General features: G+C 32.3%; 1 protein-coding gene and 8 non-coding genes across 9 annotated transcripts; 4 read left to right on the top strand and 5 right to left on the bottom strand.

Moving 5' to 3' along the window:
* Window positions 1–682: 682 nt before the first annotated feature.
* Window positions 683–13,139, bottom strand: LOC125050298. The gene is made up of 20 exons (XM_047650040.1): window positions 12,962–13,139; window positions 12,742–12,889; window positions 12,104–12,236; window positions 11,749–11,859; window positions 11,235–11,334; window positions 10,606–10,754; window positions 10,248–10,327; window positions 9,743–9,894; window positions 8,829–9,034; window positions 8,119–8,291; window positions 7,404–7,586; window positions 7,256–7,332; window positions 6,398–6,507; window positions 5,521–5,703; window positions 5,017–5,193; window positions 4,509–4,595; window positions 3,265–3,425; window positions 1,637–1,764; window positions 1,407–1,449; window positions 683–834 (listed from the first exon to the last, which is right to left on the bottom strand). Exons 1-20 carry the CDS (start codon window positions 13,011–13,013, stop codon window positions 687–689), a joined length of 2,601 nt encoding a protein of 866 aa, XP_047505996.1. The 5' UTR covers window positions 13,014–13,139; the 3' UTR covers window positions 683–686.
* LOC125050745 lies at window positions 1,054–1,172 on the bottom strand. Its single transcript, XR_007117198.1, has one exon. It is a non-coding gene; the product is annotated as a 5S ribosomal RNA (ribosomal RNA).
* On the top strand, window positions 1,262–1,380 carry LOC125050757. The gene has a single exon (XR_007117205.1). It is a non-coding gene; the product is annotated as a 5S ribosomal RNA (ribosomal RNA).
* Window positions 2,546–2,664, bottom strand: LOC125050759. Its single transcript, XR_007117206.1, has one exon. It is a non-coding gene; the product is annotated as a 5S ribosomal RNA (ribosomal RNA).
* LOC125050722 lies at window positions 2,754–2,872 on the top strand. The gene has a single exon (XR_007117176.1). It is a non-coding gene; the product is annotated as a 5S ribosomal RNA (ribosomal RNA).
* LOC125050740 lies at window positions 4,678–4,796 on the bottom strand. The gene has a single exon (XR_007117193.1). It is a non-coding gene; the product is annotated as a 5S ribosomal RNA (ribosomal RNA).
* LOC125050723 lies at window positions 4,885–5,003 on the top strand. The gene has a single exon (XR_007117177.1). It is a non-coding gene; the product is annotated as a 5S ribosomal RNA (ribosomal RNA).
* On the bottom strand, window positions 7,629–7,747 carry LOC125050742. The gene has a single exon (XR_007117195.1). It is a non-coding gene; the product is annotated as a 5S ribosomal RNA (ribosomal RNA).
* LOC125050725 lies at window positions 7,832–7,950 on the top strand. The gene has a single exon (XR_007117179.1). It is a non-coding gene; the product is annotated as a 5S ribosomal RNA (ribosomal RNA).
* Window positions 13,140–13,421: the final 282 nt, after the last annotated feature.

Here is a 13,421-nt window from a genome sequence, read left to right on the forward strand (position 1 = left end):
TTATCAAAAAGAAGCAATGAAGATCAATATGTGACCTGTTTTAAATGTGAGCAATGCTTATTTATATTTTATACAATTCAAGGTCAAACAACGGATATAAGGACTACGGATAATAAGGTCTTAAGAGCCATTCACAAATTGTGCCTCTCCCACTATTCTATTTCAATACAATATCTATAAAGTGCCATTGTTTAATCATACGGCACTTTATAATCATATTTAGTATTTTATTTTTACCGTGGTCACACATCACAATCATTATACAATAAAAACCATTATCTTTGTCAATAAAATACCGTAATATTTCAGGTTTCTTATAAAAATGTGTTTAATCGACACTATTTTTGAGGACCTATTTAACTTTAACGTTGTTTCAGTAAAACAACGCCATGTTTGTGCAATTTTAACCGCACAATATGTATTAGTAATGCTAAAATAATAAAAACTGTGTAAATAGTAAACAAATAACTATTTTTATAAAGTGGAAAATTATATAAACGTTTTATATTTTAATTGGTATCTCATAACATTCGAGCGAGATCTTAGAAAATACGTATGATAGATTTCACGACACCAATATTATATTTCATCGTCTATTAAATTTTTAAGAGACCAGGAATTTAAAAATGGAGGATGATTTTATTGTGCTACGCAGGGATTAAATAGTAAAATAACTTAAATATAAATTAAGTGGCACAATTAATAAGCATATTTCGTATTTCGTGGTTCAGATGTTTTAATTCAGTCTCATCTGGTTCATCTCCTTGTATAAGCTGTTCTCGTTGTGATATTAATTCACTAAGTTTTGAATTCGCTGAATTTCGTGAGATTTTCCTAAAATATAAATTTTTTATTTATTATAATGAATATTGAATATTTTTTAAAGGTATGTTGGTGATGTAACTATATTTTGCAAGGAAACTATGGACCCGCAATTATTGCACAGGGATCCTGGTGTACATCTCTCGCAACAAAAACAAGACTAATTTAGTTATATATTAAGTGATTTCAATAATAATTTATATTCATTATCCTAACGAAAAGAAAATAAAAAGCCAACATCACGAGGTGTTCCCAGGCGGTCACCCATCCAAGTACTGACCTCGCCCGACGTTGCTTAACTTCGGTGATCGGACGAGAACCGGTGTATTCAACGTGGTATGGACGTTGGCAACATTTGTCATTAAAAAGACTATCAGTTAGTTGTAGGAAGTACACGAAGCAATACTTTATTGTATTTAATATTTTCGATATAGTAATCGCCAACGTCCATACCACGTTGAATACACCGGTTCTCGTCCGATCACCGAAGTTAAGCAACGTCGGGCGAGGTCAGTACTTGGATGGGTGACCGCCTGGGAACACCTCGTGATGTTGGCTTTTTGTTTTTTTTTTAAATTACTTACATTACATCTTCGTATATTTCTAAGCCATCTTGTTCCGAAGTACCTAAAAAGCAAAATTTATTTACGAATCCAATATACTACACAAAATTGAATTGCCACGAATTCTTGTTACCAACATTCATTTTTGTATCTCACAATTAGTGATGAATTTCGGTATAGGGATATTTGTCACACACAGTTGTGGTCTAAATTAATTCAAAAATATTGTATTACGTAGCGACTTCACTTACTTAAAAGTGACTGAGACTCGATGGGGGGTGAATTAGCAAGGATATCGACATAAAAGTCATCCTTCAACCTATTCATATCTTCCTGCCGGTTTACTTCTGGAACCTCTTCATCTATTATTGTATCCAGACTAAAATCAATAGAAATATATTAAATATGTCACTGTGTCTATAATATAACTTCTGAAATGATATCTATTTTAATTTTAAGTTTTATGTAAAGCTACAAATACTCCTTACAAATTTAATATGGATTTAATGATAATCTTTTTGACATATGTTTGAATTGACTTCTAAAATTACGTAAAATGATCTACTAACTAAAAAATTAAGATAGAGCTTATAAAAGTTTTACCTTATTTTTTAGTTCAATTGACAGAAATAAAGGAAAGGGAAATAAAAGTAAAGCATGTATAATTGTAATTTATTTTTAATTGTATAATGGAATCATTCTATGAATAATTATTCATTTGTATTACAAATTGACCAGGCCCCAAAGATTTACAATGTATCCTAAGCCAAATGAAGAAAATGAGAACTAAACGGCGAAGGGTCGCCTGTTATTCTTTGGATTTTTAGAATTTCGAAAAATTATCTATATTTACTATGTTAATGCACATCAGTGTTAAGAGCTAAATATTGAAATTTTTAACAAATAGAACACAAGAGAGTGTACAGGAACCCTTAATACCTGTAATGTATTGGACCATTTCTTATATTAAATATTCTTACTAGTAAATTAGGTTAGATTGTAATATCCAAACATGTCTCACGTCAAGAGAAAATTAATTTAAAAAATATAATATACATGTGTACATAATGTAACATACATACTACAAAACATATTTGGGTGAATCACTAGTGTTGGATGTCCTATTTTTGGACACTATAAATAAAAATAAAAACAAAAAAAGCCAACATCACGAGGTGTTCCCAGGCGGTCACCCATCCAAGTACTGACCTCGCCCGACGTTGCTTAACTTCGGTGATCGGACGAGAACCGGTGTATTCAACGTGGTATGGACGTTGGCAACATTTGTCATGAAAAAGACTATCAGTTAGTAGTAGGAAGTGCACAAAGCAATACTTTATTCTATTTTATATTTTCGAAGTTGTAATCGCCAACGTCCATACCACGTTGAATACACCGGTTCTCGTCCGATCACCGAAGTTAAGCAACGTCGGGCGAGGTCAGTACTTGGATGGGTGACCGCCTGGGAACACCTCGTGATGTTGGCTTTTTGTTTTTTTTTCTCCTTGCATGATATTCATATTCTTAAGATAATAACAGAAAAATATCAATAGTGTTCAAATTAGGTACACCCTTTTAGTAAAACAATGTTTTAATTTTTTTTATTTTAAGAATTGTTTCCACTTTTATTTTATACAATAATATAATTTTTTTTATAATTTTACAATAGTTTTTTTCACGAAATAAGTTCGGTGGCGGTCGTTGGAGGGATGTTCAAATGTATTAAATGAAACACTTAAGACTAACTTAGGGCATTGTATTGGCTTAATGTGTGCGATGATTGCTAACATTTGCTTTGCGTTTCTAATTATTAACTAAAATATATATATGTAACTTAACTAATGTTACGTTAACTAGCGCTAGTAAAAAAAATTCTCACTTAACATCCGCAAGCTGCCGGCGCTCATGTCTGAGCTGGGTAAGCATCTGTCTTCGAGTTGACAACTTTACAAGATGAAGCTCACGAACTGCTCGACCCCATTGTTCTTTGAAAAATGCTTTCGACTGTACCGCACTTTCTAGTTTCTCCTCTAGACATCGCTATAAATTAAATATTATAAATTAATAAGAAATATGTACTTAATAAATATTATGAGCAAAATATAACAATGTATTTTTGAAAACTGCTACAACATTATTTAATGAATTATTATACAGTGTAAATTCTATATATAACGACACTGAAGCGACTGCATTTTATGGCGTTATTGAGAATTGTCGTTAAATGGAGAGAAGGAAAGCGTATAGATAATCCATGACTCCTACTGATTAGTCATGTTGGTCACACGTGCAAGCAATCCCAATTTGTAAACAAAATAACGAATTTCTTAGAAAGTTCGTATGCATGATGCCGACAGTCGAGTTTATTGCGGGCTAGGATGATAAAGCAACAAAAGAACGTAGGCAGCTGCGCAGTTTTTACTAATTTTAGCAACTTAAAAAGTGCTTTATTACTCAATTGTTGTCGTTATTGAGAGTGGGTTTAATGCTATGTAGTCTATAATTGTATGGCAGACAAGCTAAACCAACCAGAGCCAATTGATGTCGACGCTTGACGGAGTATGTCGTAAAATCGACGGACGTTACATGGAGTTTAACCTGTATTTCTAAAAGTTAGTGTCTTTGTAACCCTTTTAGGTCTTAAGATTAGTGTTGACAATTACAATTTTCTAATTCTAGATTCTTATAAACGTTATATAAAAAAATCGTTTGACAGGCAGTGAGATAAATTTAAATTTATGTTTTAGAATAACTGATATTATAATTTACTACTTTCGAAAATATAAACATAGATAGAATGTTGTGCGAGGAATTTGGAACTCCCGTTAATGGGACCGTGATCCGCTTGGCGTATCAAGTTCAGTTCCTAGTCTGAGAGCAAATCATAAATTTGTAATTTGTGCTTAGCGGGTACGAAATGTCAGATATTCCTTTGTTGGTCGTATACCCCAGGTATACGACGGAGATCTCTTACGCATATTATAATGACCGCTGAGACTCTTTACAAAGACTTAAGCAGCTTAATATTTTTAAGCTAGACTTTATTTACTTTTCGTAGACAATGCCAAGTGCACTATTACAATTATATTATTTTAAATTAAAAATAATACTATATATATATACCAGCTCTTGAATGAGGCTAGCAGTTTGATCTTTTGTTAAACCAGAGCAACGACTCTCCGCTTCTTTTTCAACGTTGTTCAAATTGATCTGAAAATAAAAAATACATTTTACTTTTACATTAAAGAAAAATCCTCAGATAAAGTAAATTATTTGAATAAAAAAGTAAAAATGCCAACATCACGAGGTGTTCCCAGGCGGTCACCCATCCAAGTACTGACCTCGCCCGACGTTGCTTAACTTCGGTGATCGGACGAGAACCGGTGTATTCAACGTGGTATGGACGTTGGCGATTACAATATCGAAAATATTAAATAGAATAAAGTATTGCTTCGTGCACTTTCCATTTCTAAGGATGGTCTTTTTCACAGCAATTGTTGCCAACGTCCATACCACGTTGAATACACCGGTTCTCGTCCGATCACCGAAGTTAAGCAACGTCGGGCGAGGTCAGTACTTGGATGGGTGACCGCCTGGGAACACCTCGTGATGTTGGCTTTTTTATTTTTACCTTTAAACCTTCTACGGTTTTCTCTAAATGTTGTACAGTATGTTGCAATTCCTGTATTGTCATATCTTTTAACTTCAACTGATGGTTCATGTCGTCTTCCATTTTCTGTGAAGCTTCTCTTAGCTCTTGGTATTTTGTCGTATAGTGGGCTTCTAGAGCTTTTTTCGCCTCTAGTAGCTGAAAATAACCAAAAAAGCTATCAAAGTCATGTAACCCTAGATATGAACAAGAAGTTTATAGAATATAATTGATGTGATTATACAATTCATGTATGGAATATGTTTTATGTCAAAACGATGCAACGTAACAGCGATGAAGTCAGTTTGTAAATCATTTAAGACTTTAATATATCCCAAGATAATAATGTAAAAAGTTGCAAATCTTTCCAACAACTATCGTTGTGTCGTCGTCAAATAGTGGATTTGATAATTTCATGAAACGGTTGGCCATTCTATAGTAAATTGCAATATAATTCATTATTATTTTTTTATTAACCGCCTTTACCTTCTTCTCCCTTTGCGTATTTCTATGTCCTCTTAGAGCAAAGTCCTCAGTCGCTCGACTTAAATCCGCCGCTAGATGGCGACATTGGTCTATTCCCTTACTGAGTTTAGTTTCCAGTTCTACTCGACGTTTAGCCCATTCTTTCGCTAACAATTCTAAATGGTATTCTTCTTTGCGTTTTAACTGTAAATAGTATAATTGCCAAGCTTTAAAACTAAAAAAACGTAACAAAAAGTTATCCATTATCTCACTAAAGCTTAGGTATCCTAGAAAAGCGGTGCCGTTATCTAACGGCCGTAATGTAACGTTGGGTGACGTCACCCATACGTTGTCTATAAATAACATCGGAGTAGGTTTTCTAAAGAACGTTAAGTGTCACCGTAACGTCAAATAGCGGTACTGTCTATTTGCATGACGGCCGTCATAGCGGTGATAAACTGTAGTTCAACGTTTTTCGCGTGAAGCGGTGCCCATATTTAATAAAATGAGTGGAAACGTGACTTGGACGAGCGAAAATTATTGTTTTTTTGCATCATGTTAAAAAGTAAAGACGGCCGTTAGTTACCGGCACCGCTTTTCTAGGAAACCTAAGCTTAACGGGGCAGGGAGAGACGCTTTTGCGTCAATTCAATTAATAATTGTTAAAGTTGGCGTTCAGCCTTCTATGCGTACTTATGAGTACATTAATCTAAACAATAATTAATCGAGAATCGAACCTAGCCTCGGAATACGCGATCGTTTTCTTGTAAATTGTAGTTATATTTTTGGCCATTGTATGTATTAAATTCATATTTAATATATTCTTGCTAAAATATCCAGATCTCGGGAAGATTCAACCATATTTGTCTTTTCTACTAATTATTGTTAATATATTTACTTGTATTTTATATAATTCCTGTTGTTTTTCTTTCCAATCCTCCAACTCGTTAACGAATTTCTGCATTATCGCATCACGGTCCAAGGCTGGTATAAACATATGTACAGCATCTGTAAGGATATTTTATTATCATAAAACATACGTTAATTTAGAGTAATATTTTTACCAATATTTATTGAAGAGAAACTTCTTTATTGACGTATGGGAGAAATTTTGTAGCAAATCGTCATATTTTTCGGTTACGCGCCATTTTTTTCTTGTCCCTACCACGGTTGATCCGAAGAGAATTGAAGCCATTAATAACAAAAATATATAATAACGATAACAATGATAGTAATAATTCTATTACAATTAATGAAATTCTGTAATAATCTTAGTAGTAATAAGGTAAAATGAAATAATTGTATTTGTATTCATGTCTATGATAATAAAAGCCTTTTGTTAAACTTTATCTAATTTAATCTTATTTAACCAATTTCTGTAAAGTTGCATATAGTAGATCATTTTTCGAAAAATAAGGTCATAAAGAAGTTTCACTTCTTACATGTGTAAACTAGTACACGCACACATTTAAAAAAAATTAAAACCGGCTTATTAGTTTTTTTTTTTAAAGTTTACATTGATAATCGTGTAAATGTCGAGAATACACGACTGACTATATGTATACGCGGTTGAAACTACGACACCCTTACGTCAAGAACGTATTACATAGTTTATAATATAACGCTTTTTATACTTCAAGTAATATGTATGTATTCAAATTTCTGACCAGAAAATTCCAATTAAAACTCACAGAGCGAGCGAGTATTTAATAAAAAATTACATAACATAATTGCTTTACAATGAAAATTGTCTCACCTTGTACATTACTTGACACCTTATTATTGTTTGAGATACACGTCTCACTTTGAGAGGCTTCTACTTTGAAGTCATTTCTAAAAAAAAATAGTTTAAATGACTTTAAAAATGACTAATTTAAGGTTCAACTTCAAAAGAAATATCTCACTTATGACATTCTTGTTCTGCTTTGTTCTGGTTATCTTGTACATCACATTGAACCTGCATATCACAAGTAGTCGGTTTCTTAGCCAATATTTCTTGACTGGTCGCAAAGGAATCACACATTTTTTTAATCATGTCTGCTATTTCATTCGTTGGTAACATGGCTTCTCCTGATGCGTTTGTGTAACTAAAATGTGAGTATCGTACAAGGAGAAAAAAAAACAAAAAAAGCCAACATCACGAGGTGTTCCCAGGCGGTCACCCATCCAAGTACTGACCTCGCCCGACGTTGCTTAACTTCGGTGATCGGACGAGAACCGGTGTATTCAACGTGGTATGGACGTTAGCGATTACAACATTGAAAATATTAAATAGAATAAAGTATTCGTGGACTTTCCATTTCTAAGGATGGTCTTTTTCAAGACAAATGTTGCCAACGTCCATACCACGTTGAATACACCGGTTCTCGTCCGATCACCGAAGTTAAGCAACGTCGGGCGAGGTCAGTACTTGGATGGGTGACCGCCTGGGAACACCTCGTGATGTTGGCTTTTTAATTTTGTCAGACTTTTTTAAATGACAACTACTAACCAACTTGCGGCCTAAAACATTCTTGTTAAGTATATATGTTAAAATATTGCAATCTTTAATGAATACTCCTTAAAAGTTTATACACTCATTTATGGACAATCCATGCTTCTATCACAACAATTACTTACCGGAAGGTGTTAGAGGGCCCCATAGAACTATATCCAGCGCCCACACCTTCTTGCAAGTCGGTACAGCTTCCCACTCGATAGCTAATTGAGAGAATATCTTCACTTTCGACTAGCACCTTCTCGCTTTCATTTACCTTTAGTTGAGTCGCACTGCGGGCTGTCAATATTGGTTTCTGAAAGTATATATAATATATTGCAGCAATCGTTGCCTAGTTATTAGAACGCGCGACTCATTCTAAGGTTCGTGTATTAATATCACGGCTGTTCACAAATGAATTCATTTATTTCGTAATCCCACAGCTAACATTAATTATATATAATAACAAATATGTAGTAACACTGAAAATATAGCCAGAGATGGAATACATAACACATTTAACTAAGTGGTACCTAATTTGGCTGTGTTGTGTGATGGTGTAAAAGTAAGGTTAAGTATGTGAAGGTTTGTATGTGGGGTATGCTCATAATGGAGGTGATTTTGCGCTATGGATATTCTTAATACTGTTTTTAACTATATTCCGCGATAGCTCCAAGTCAAGGTTTAAATATTGGTCGTTGTATGTCCGGGCTGCGCGATATAAACATCGTGAAGTAAGCAGCATGTTAAATACCAAAAAGACACAAAAGTGTGTCAGGCATAGGCAAGGATTTTATTTGAAAAGTAGGTATTTTTCGTAATAAAAAAAAACAAATATCTCTAATAAAATTACCTGGACACTTCTAACCCCCTGGTACTTCAAACTAAGTTCGACATCCATATATGGCCGTCTATATTCATTCCTCGTGAGGTCATCACACCTTAATATAAAACAACGCTCATGGATCGTTAGGGCATTATCATTATTGCAAAAGTTTGAAAGAAATTGTTCTATATTGTCTGTAGGTACCAACTTACGAAGATCCATACTACAGATACCTGAAATGCAAATGAAAATATTAGTGCATTCAAAAATAAATAAATAATAGAGTGCGTGAAATGTGGATATATTTTAAAACTTTGAGTTCAGTTTTAACTAGGAAGACATTTTTCTTTTAACGTTACAAGTACTGCTTTTAAAGAGGGTTATCTTTTATGTCAAGTTCAAATTAAGATATATTACATAACTAGCAGACCGGCCAAACGTTGCTGTGGCTAAGGTTTTAGTTATATTACATAGTAGTAACATATTCAAGGGAAACGGTAGGAGAACACCAGTCATGGGGACCACCATGCTTTTTTGGTGGTAATGCCATTAAATTGTAGCTTATGTGAAACGTTAGTACTTTAAACACAGCGCCATCTGTTAGAATTGTGACTATCAAATAATAAACAAATAATTTGCAATAAAATAATATTGCGGGTATAAATTGAGATGTAAGCTATCCTATCTTTTATGTTGGATCAAACTACACAGTACACACGATGTGCAAATTTGATTGATATCGGTTCGGTAGTTTGGGAGTCCATAGCGGACAAACAACGTGACACGTAATTTATATAATTATATTAAAGATTTGTTCCTAATTTTAAATCTTCATAAATACGTCAAAAAATTAACAGCTTTAAAACAAAAAAAAAACATAAAAACACGTCGAATCCATAACCGTCTCTTACAGTATTTAAAATACGCTTTAAGTAAATTACCAATATCCTTTTCTCCGAGACATATCTTGGTGACTAAATGCGGACATTCTGCAAAGTATCTGTCCAACGTAGATAAAGTCGTCCGCAGACGTAACGAGGTACGTTGATTGAAATGAGCACGGCTTGAGTTACCCGATGACGTCGCACAAACCCTGAAAAAAAAACATTCATAATGTGGAATTCAAACATTACATTAATATTTTTGTTTTAATACAGTACAGTTTTTAGTACGTGTCAAGTTGATTGATATATTAATATACATAAATGTCTTTACTCATAGCATGATACTCTATTATTCAATAAAAACTAACATTGGCAACATCACGAATCACAGGTTTGAGTAACTCAAATATTTATTATAAAATAAAAAAAAATAAAAATATAATTACTACTTAATTCAGTACATATGTATTCCACATTGTATTCTATAAATCAAACCAACTAAAGGGTACATCGATCTTAGTTTTGCATTTATTAAAAAAACACGAAAATATAGATTTCTTACCTGTCAGTCATTATATTATGCGTAAACACTGAGTAGGTCACATAGTAAAACGCAGTCTCGTTCAATGTAGTCGGAAGTAACTACACAAAAATCATATTTAAGTAAATAAATAAGTCACAATAATACAGAAAAAAATAATTTTACACTACACAGTATAATCACATGTTACTTAAGAAAAAATTAACAGAAACTGGTAAACAATTAATATTTAAAGCTTTTGAAACTCATGCAAATAATATTTTTTTATGAAAACACAGGTCATTACGTGAAATAACTTTGTTTTAATATTTACCTACTACCTATACCTAAGCCCAAAACTGTTATTGATATACCCATAAAGTATGTTGCCAATACAAACCAGGTCTAAATTTTCCACAGAACCAATCACCAAACTAAGAACAAACAAATGATTTCCGTCGCCAATCTGGATGAGACCTTCCTCGCACACCAATTTTGGTTGGAGATCCACAGATGACGCCACTTTCTTGCTCTCTGCTATGTATTCCTCTGAAATAGCCACGGTTTTATCAAATTTGGTTGTGTGGTCTATCACTATTGCAACGCTACAAAGAAACCTTTTTTTAATTCCAGATCTATGTGATTCACTGATTTTTATTTTATTATAATGCATGATTAATTTAATATACATATATTTTTTTAATTCTTTTGAAGTTACTTATTTTTAAACATAATGCATTTGAGCATCTACATGTCCATTTTATAACTAAAATATGGGTTTAAGGACTTATTACTAAAACTAACTAGGTTTTTTGGGTTTCAGTGTTCTTCATTTTAGTATTTACTATCACAAGTTCAGTTATGACTAAAGTAAATGTGCCTGAATAACATATTATTGAGCTGCATCTGTAGTAACCAAAACATTTGTGATATCACTCTAGCCGGCGGCTTAGTTCTCGAGAAATACATTAAATAGTTACTTTATTTAAAATATGGAAAAGTCAACTTATATTTGAAATTATAACGTACCAACTCTTAATAAGACTGATTTAGCAGATGAGGTGATCTTGTCCCCATGTCCTGATGGATATGCTACTTCATTGCTATGGAACATTCTTAGTTCATTCCGCTGGAAGAATGATAAACTTAAAAATATAAAGGTATTAAACAACAAAATATAGTTATTTTATTTAAACACTTCATTGTCCTAATGCAATATAAAGAAATAAGTCATTAATTATGTAATAAAATATTAAACAGTTGTAATAAACTCTCAGAACCCCACAATACATCTCCCCAACACAGAACATATAACACCAAGAAGACTTAAGATTATTTACATTACATATGACAATCACCTATCACCACTTATTTTTTTAAATCTAATTGTTATAAAAAATTACATAAATTGAATATTAAAAAAGTTATAATAAGATCTTAAAAGTTATTTTAGGTATTGTGTATCTCATGCATAACATATTTATTTATTTATCCATCAAGGTGTTGTGAAACTCAGCAGATTTTTCATAATATTAATACTTACAGGTGTAGGTGTACTGACTCTGTCCTCAATGGTAAGACTCATCAAGAGTTGTGGGTGACAGCACTTGCCCTCAGACTTTACTCCCAGAAGTTTATGCCATGTATGTTTCACCTGAAATCCAATAAGAAAATTTGTTATATTTTTTAACAATATAATTATATTAGTAACTCCCAATGACATTACCATCTCTATTGTTATGTTTTTGACTTTACATTAGCCTGATTTTTATGTGTTGTACTTGCATTGGACCATATACATATAACAAGAATTATGCACTTAATATAAACATTGCAAGGAAATGATGTATTGTAATAAATTTTATTTAAAAAAAGTTGTATTATTTAATCAAACTTACATTAACTAGTTTGTTGGATGGGCAGGGCTGTGCACCAAGAAGGCTTAACAACAAATAACCAATTTTATCTTTTCTCCCTTGAGAGCCAGTTGAATACACTTCCACTTTAACAGGTACATTTTGTACTCTTAAGCTGTAATTATAATTTACAATAATATAATATAAGTATTATGAACAGCTCTGTGACATTGTGAATTTTGCTTCTTTCGTAACATCATGAGCAACACATTTAGTTAAATCAATACATTTTTGCCAAGAAGTTTATAAAACAATAAAAACTGTTCATCATCCATTAAATTAAATACACAAAAAATTGTTTTCTAATGTATAATCCTAAAAAAATACAATAATTAACATACTTTTGTGCTTTTCTTTTCTTATATTGTTTCCTAATAATTTTTAAATAAAAAAAATTATGGAACTGCACTTCTTTCACATACATAGTCACTGTTACAGTTAATAAGCTCATTGAAATTAATCTTTAGTTTTTATAGATTAGTGTAAGGTAAATCAACAAGATTAATTAATAAATAAGAGTTCTACTAGTATTACATAGCCCCTTAATGTAATTTAGTTTACAATTTACTTTCATAGTCTCTTATTAGTTTTTTTTATTACTGTATACAGCAATAATTTACCTTCGGAACCGTCTCTTATCAGCTTCCCAAACAAGTTCTGCATCGAATACTGGTGCATGAGCCGGCACCGTTGGGTCGGTTTCTAACATATATCCATTAAGAGATCCACTTACGATAAATGGGGATCTTAGAAAACCAAAACCTAAACCTGTAAGATTATTGTTATAGGCACAATTCTCGAATCTTTAATTAAATTACTCTAAAGTCCAGTAATATTTACCTTCTTTTACATGAAGAACAATTTGGATAGTAGGTCCACGTAATTCGTCCATCAAAAATATATTCAAATAAGAAATAAACACTAAATTCCTGTAAAATGTTACTAAATGAAATAGTTGAAGATTCAAATCACAACGTAAACAACAGTTTTCATTTTCGAAATTTAAAAAATGACATTGTTTATTGTTTAGAAATTTGACAATGACAATCTGAAGCTTGGCACCGGGCAGAGGATTCGGTATTTATCTAGGAATTCATATTTTATTTAGACAATTTATTAAGTAGCCGTTATAACTAGCGCTTTTGAGATATAATAAGCGTGTTATACACTTTTTTAAGATAAAATCTAGTTTAGAACATATAAAATTTTAATAAAACAATATAATTAATTTACCGGAAATTATTGTTATTTTTTTTGTAGGTAATAAAATAATTATTTTCCGCTTCGCCATTTTTGACAT

This window comes from Pieris napi, chromosome 6, assembly GCF_905475465.1.
Source record: "Pieris napi chromosome 6, ilPieNapi1.2, whole genome shotgun sequence".
NCBI classification, from domain to species: Eukaryota; Metazoa; Arthropoda; class Insecta; order Lepidoptera; family Pieridae; genus Pieris; species Pieris napi.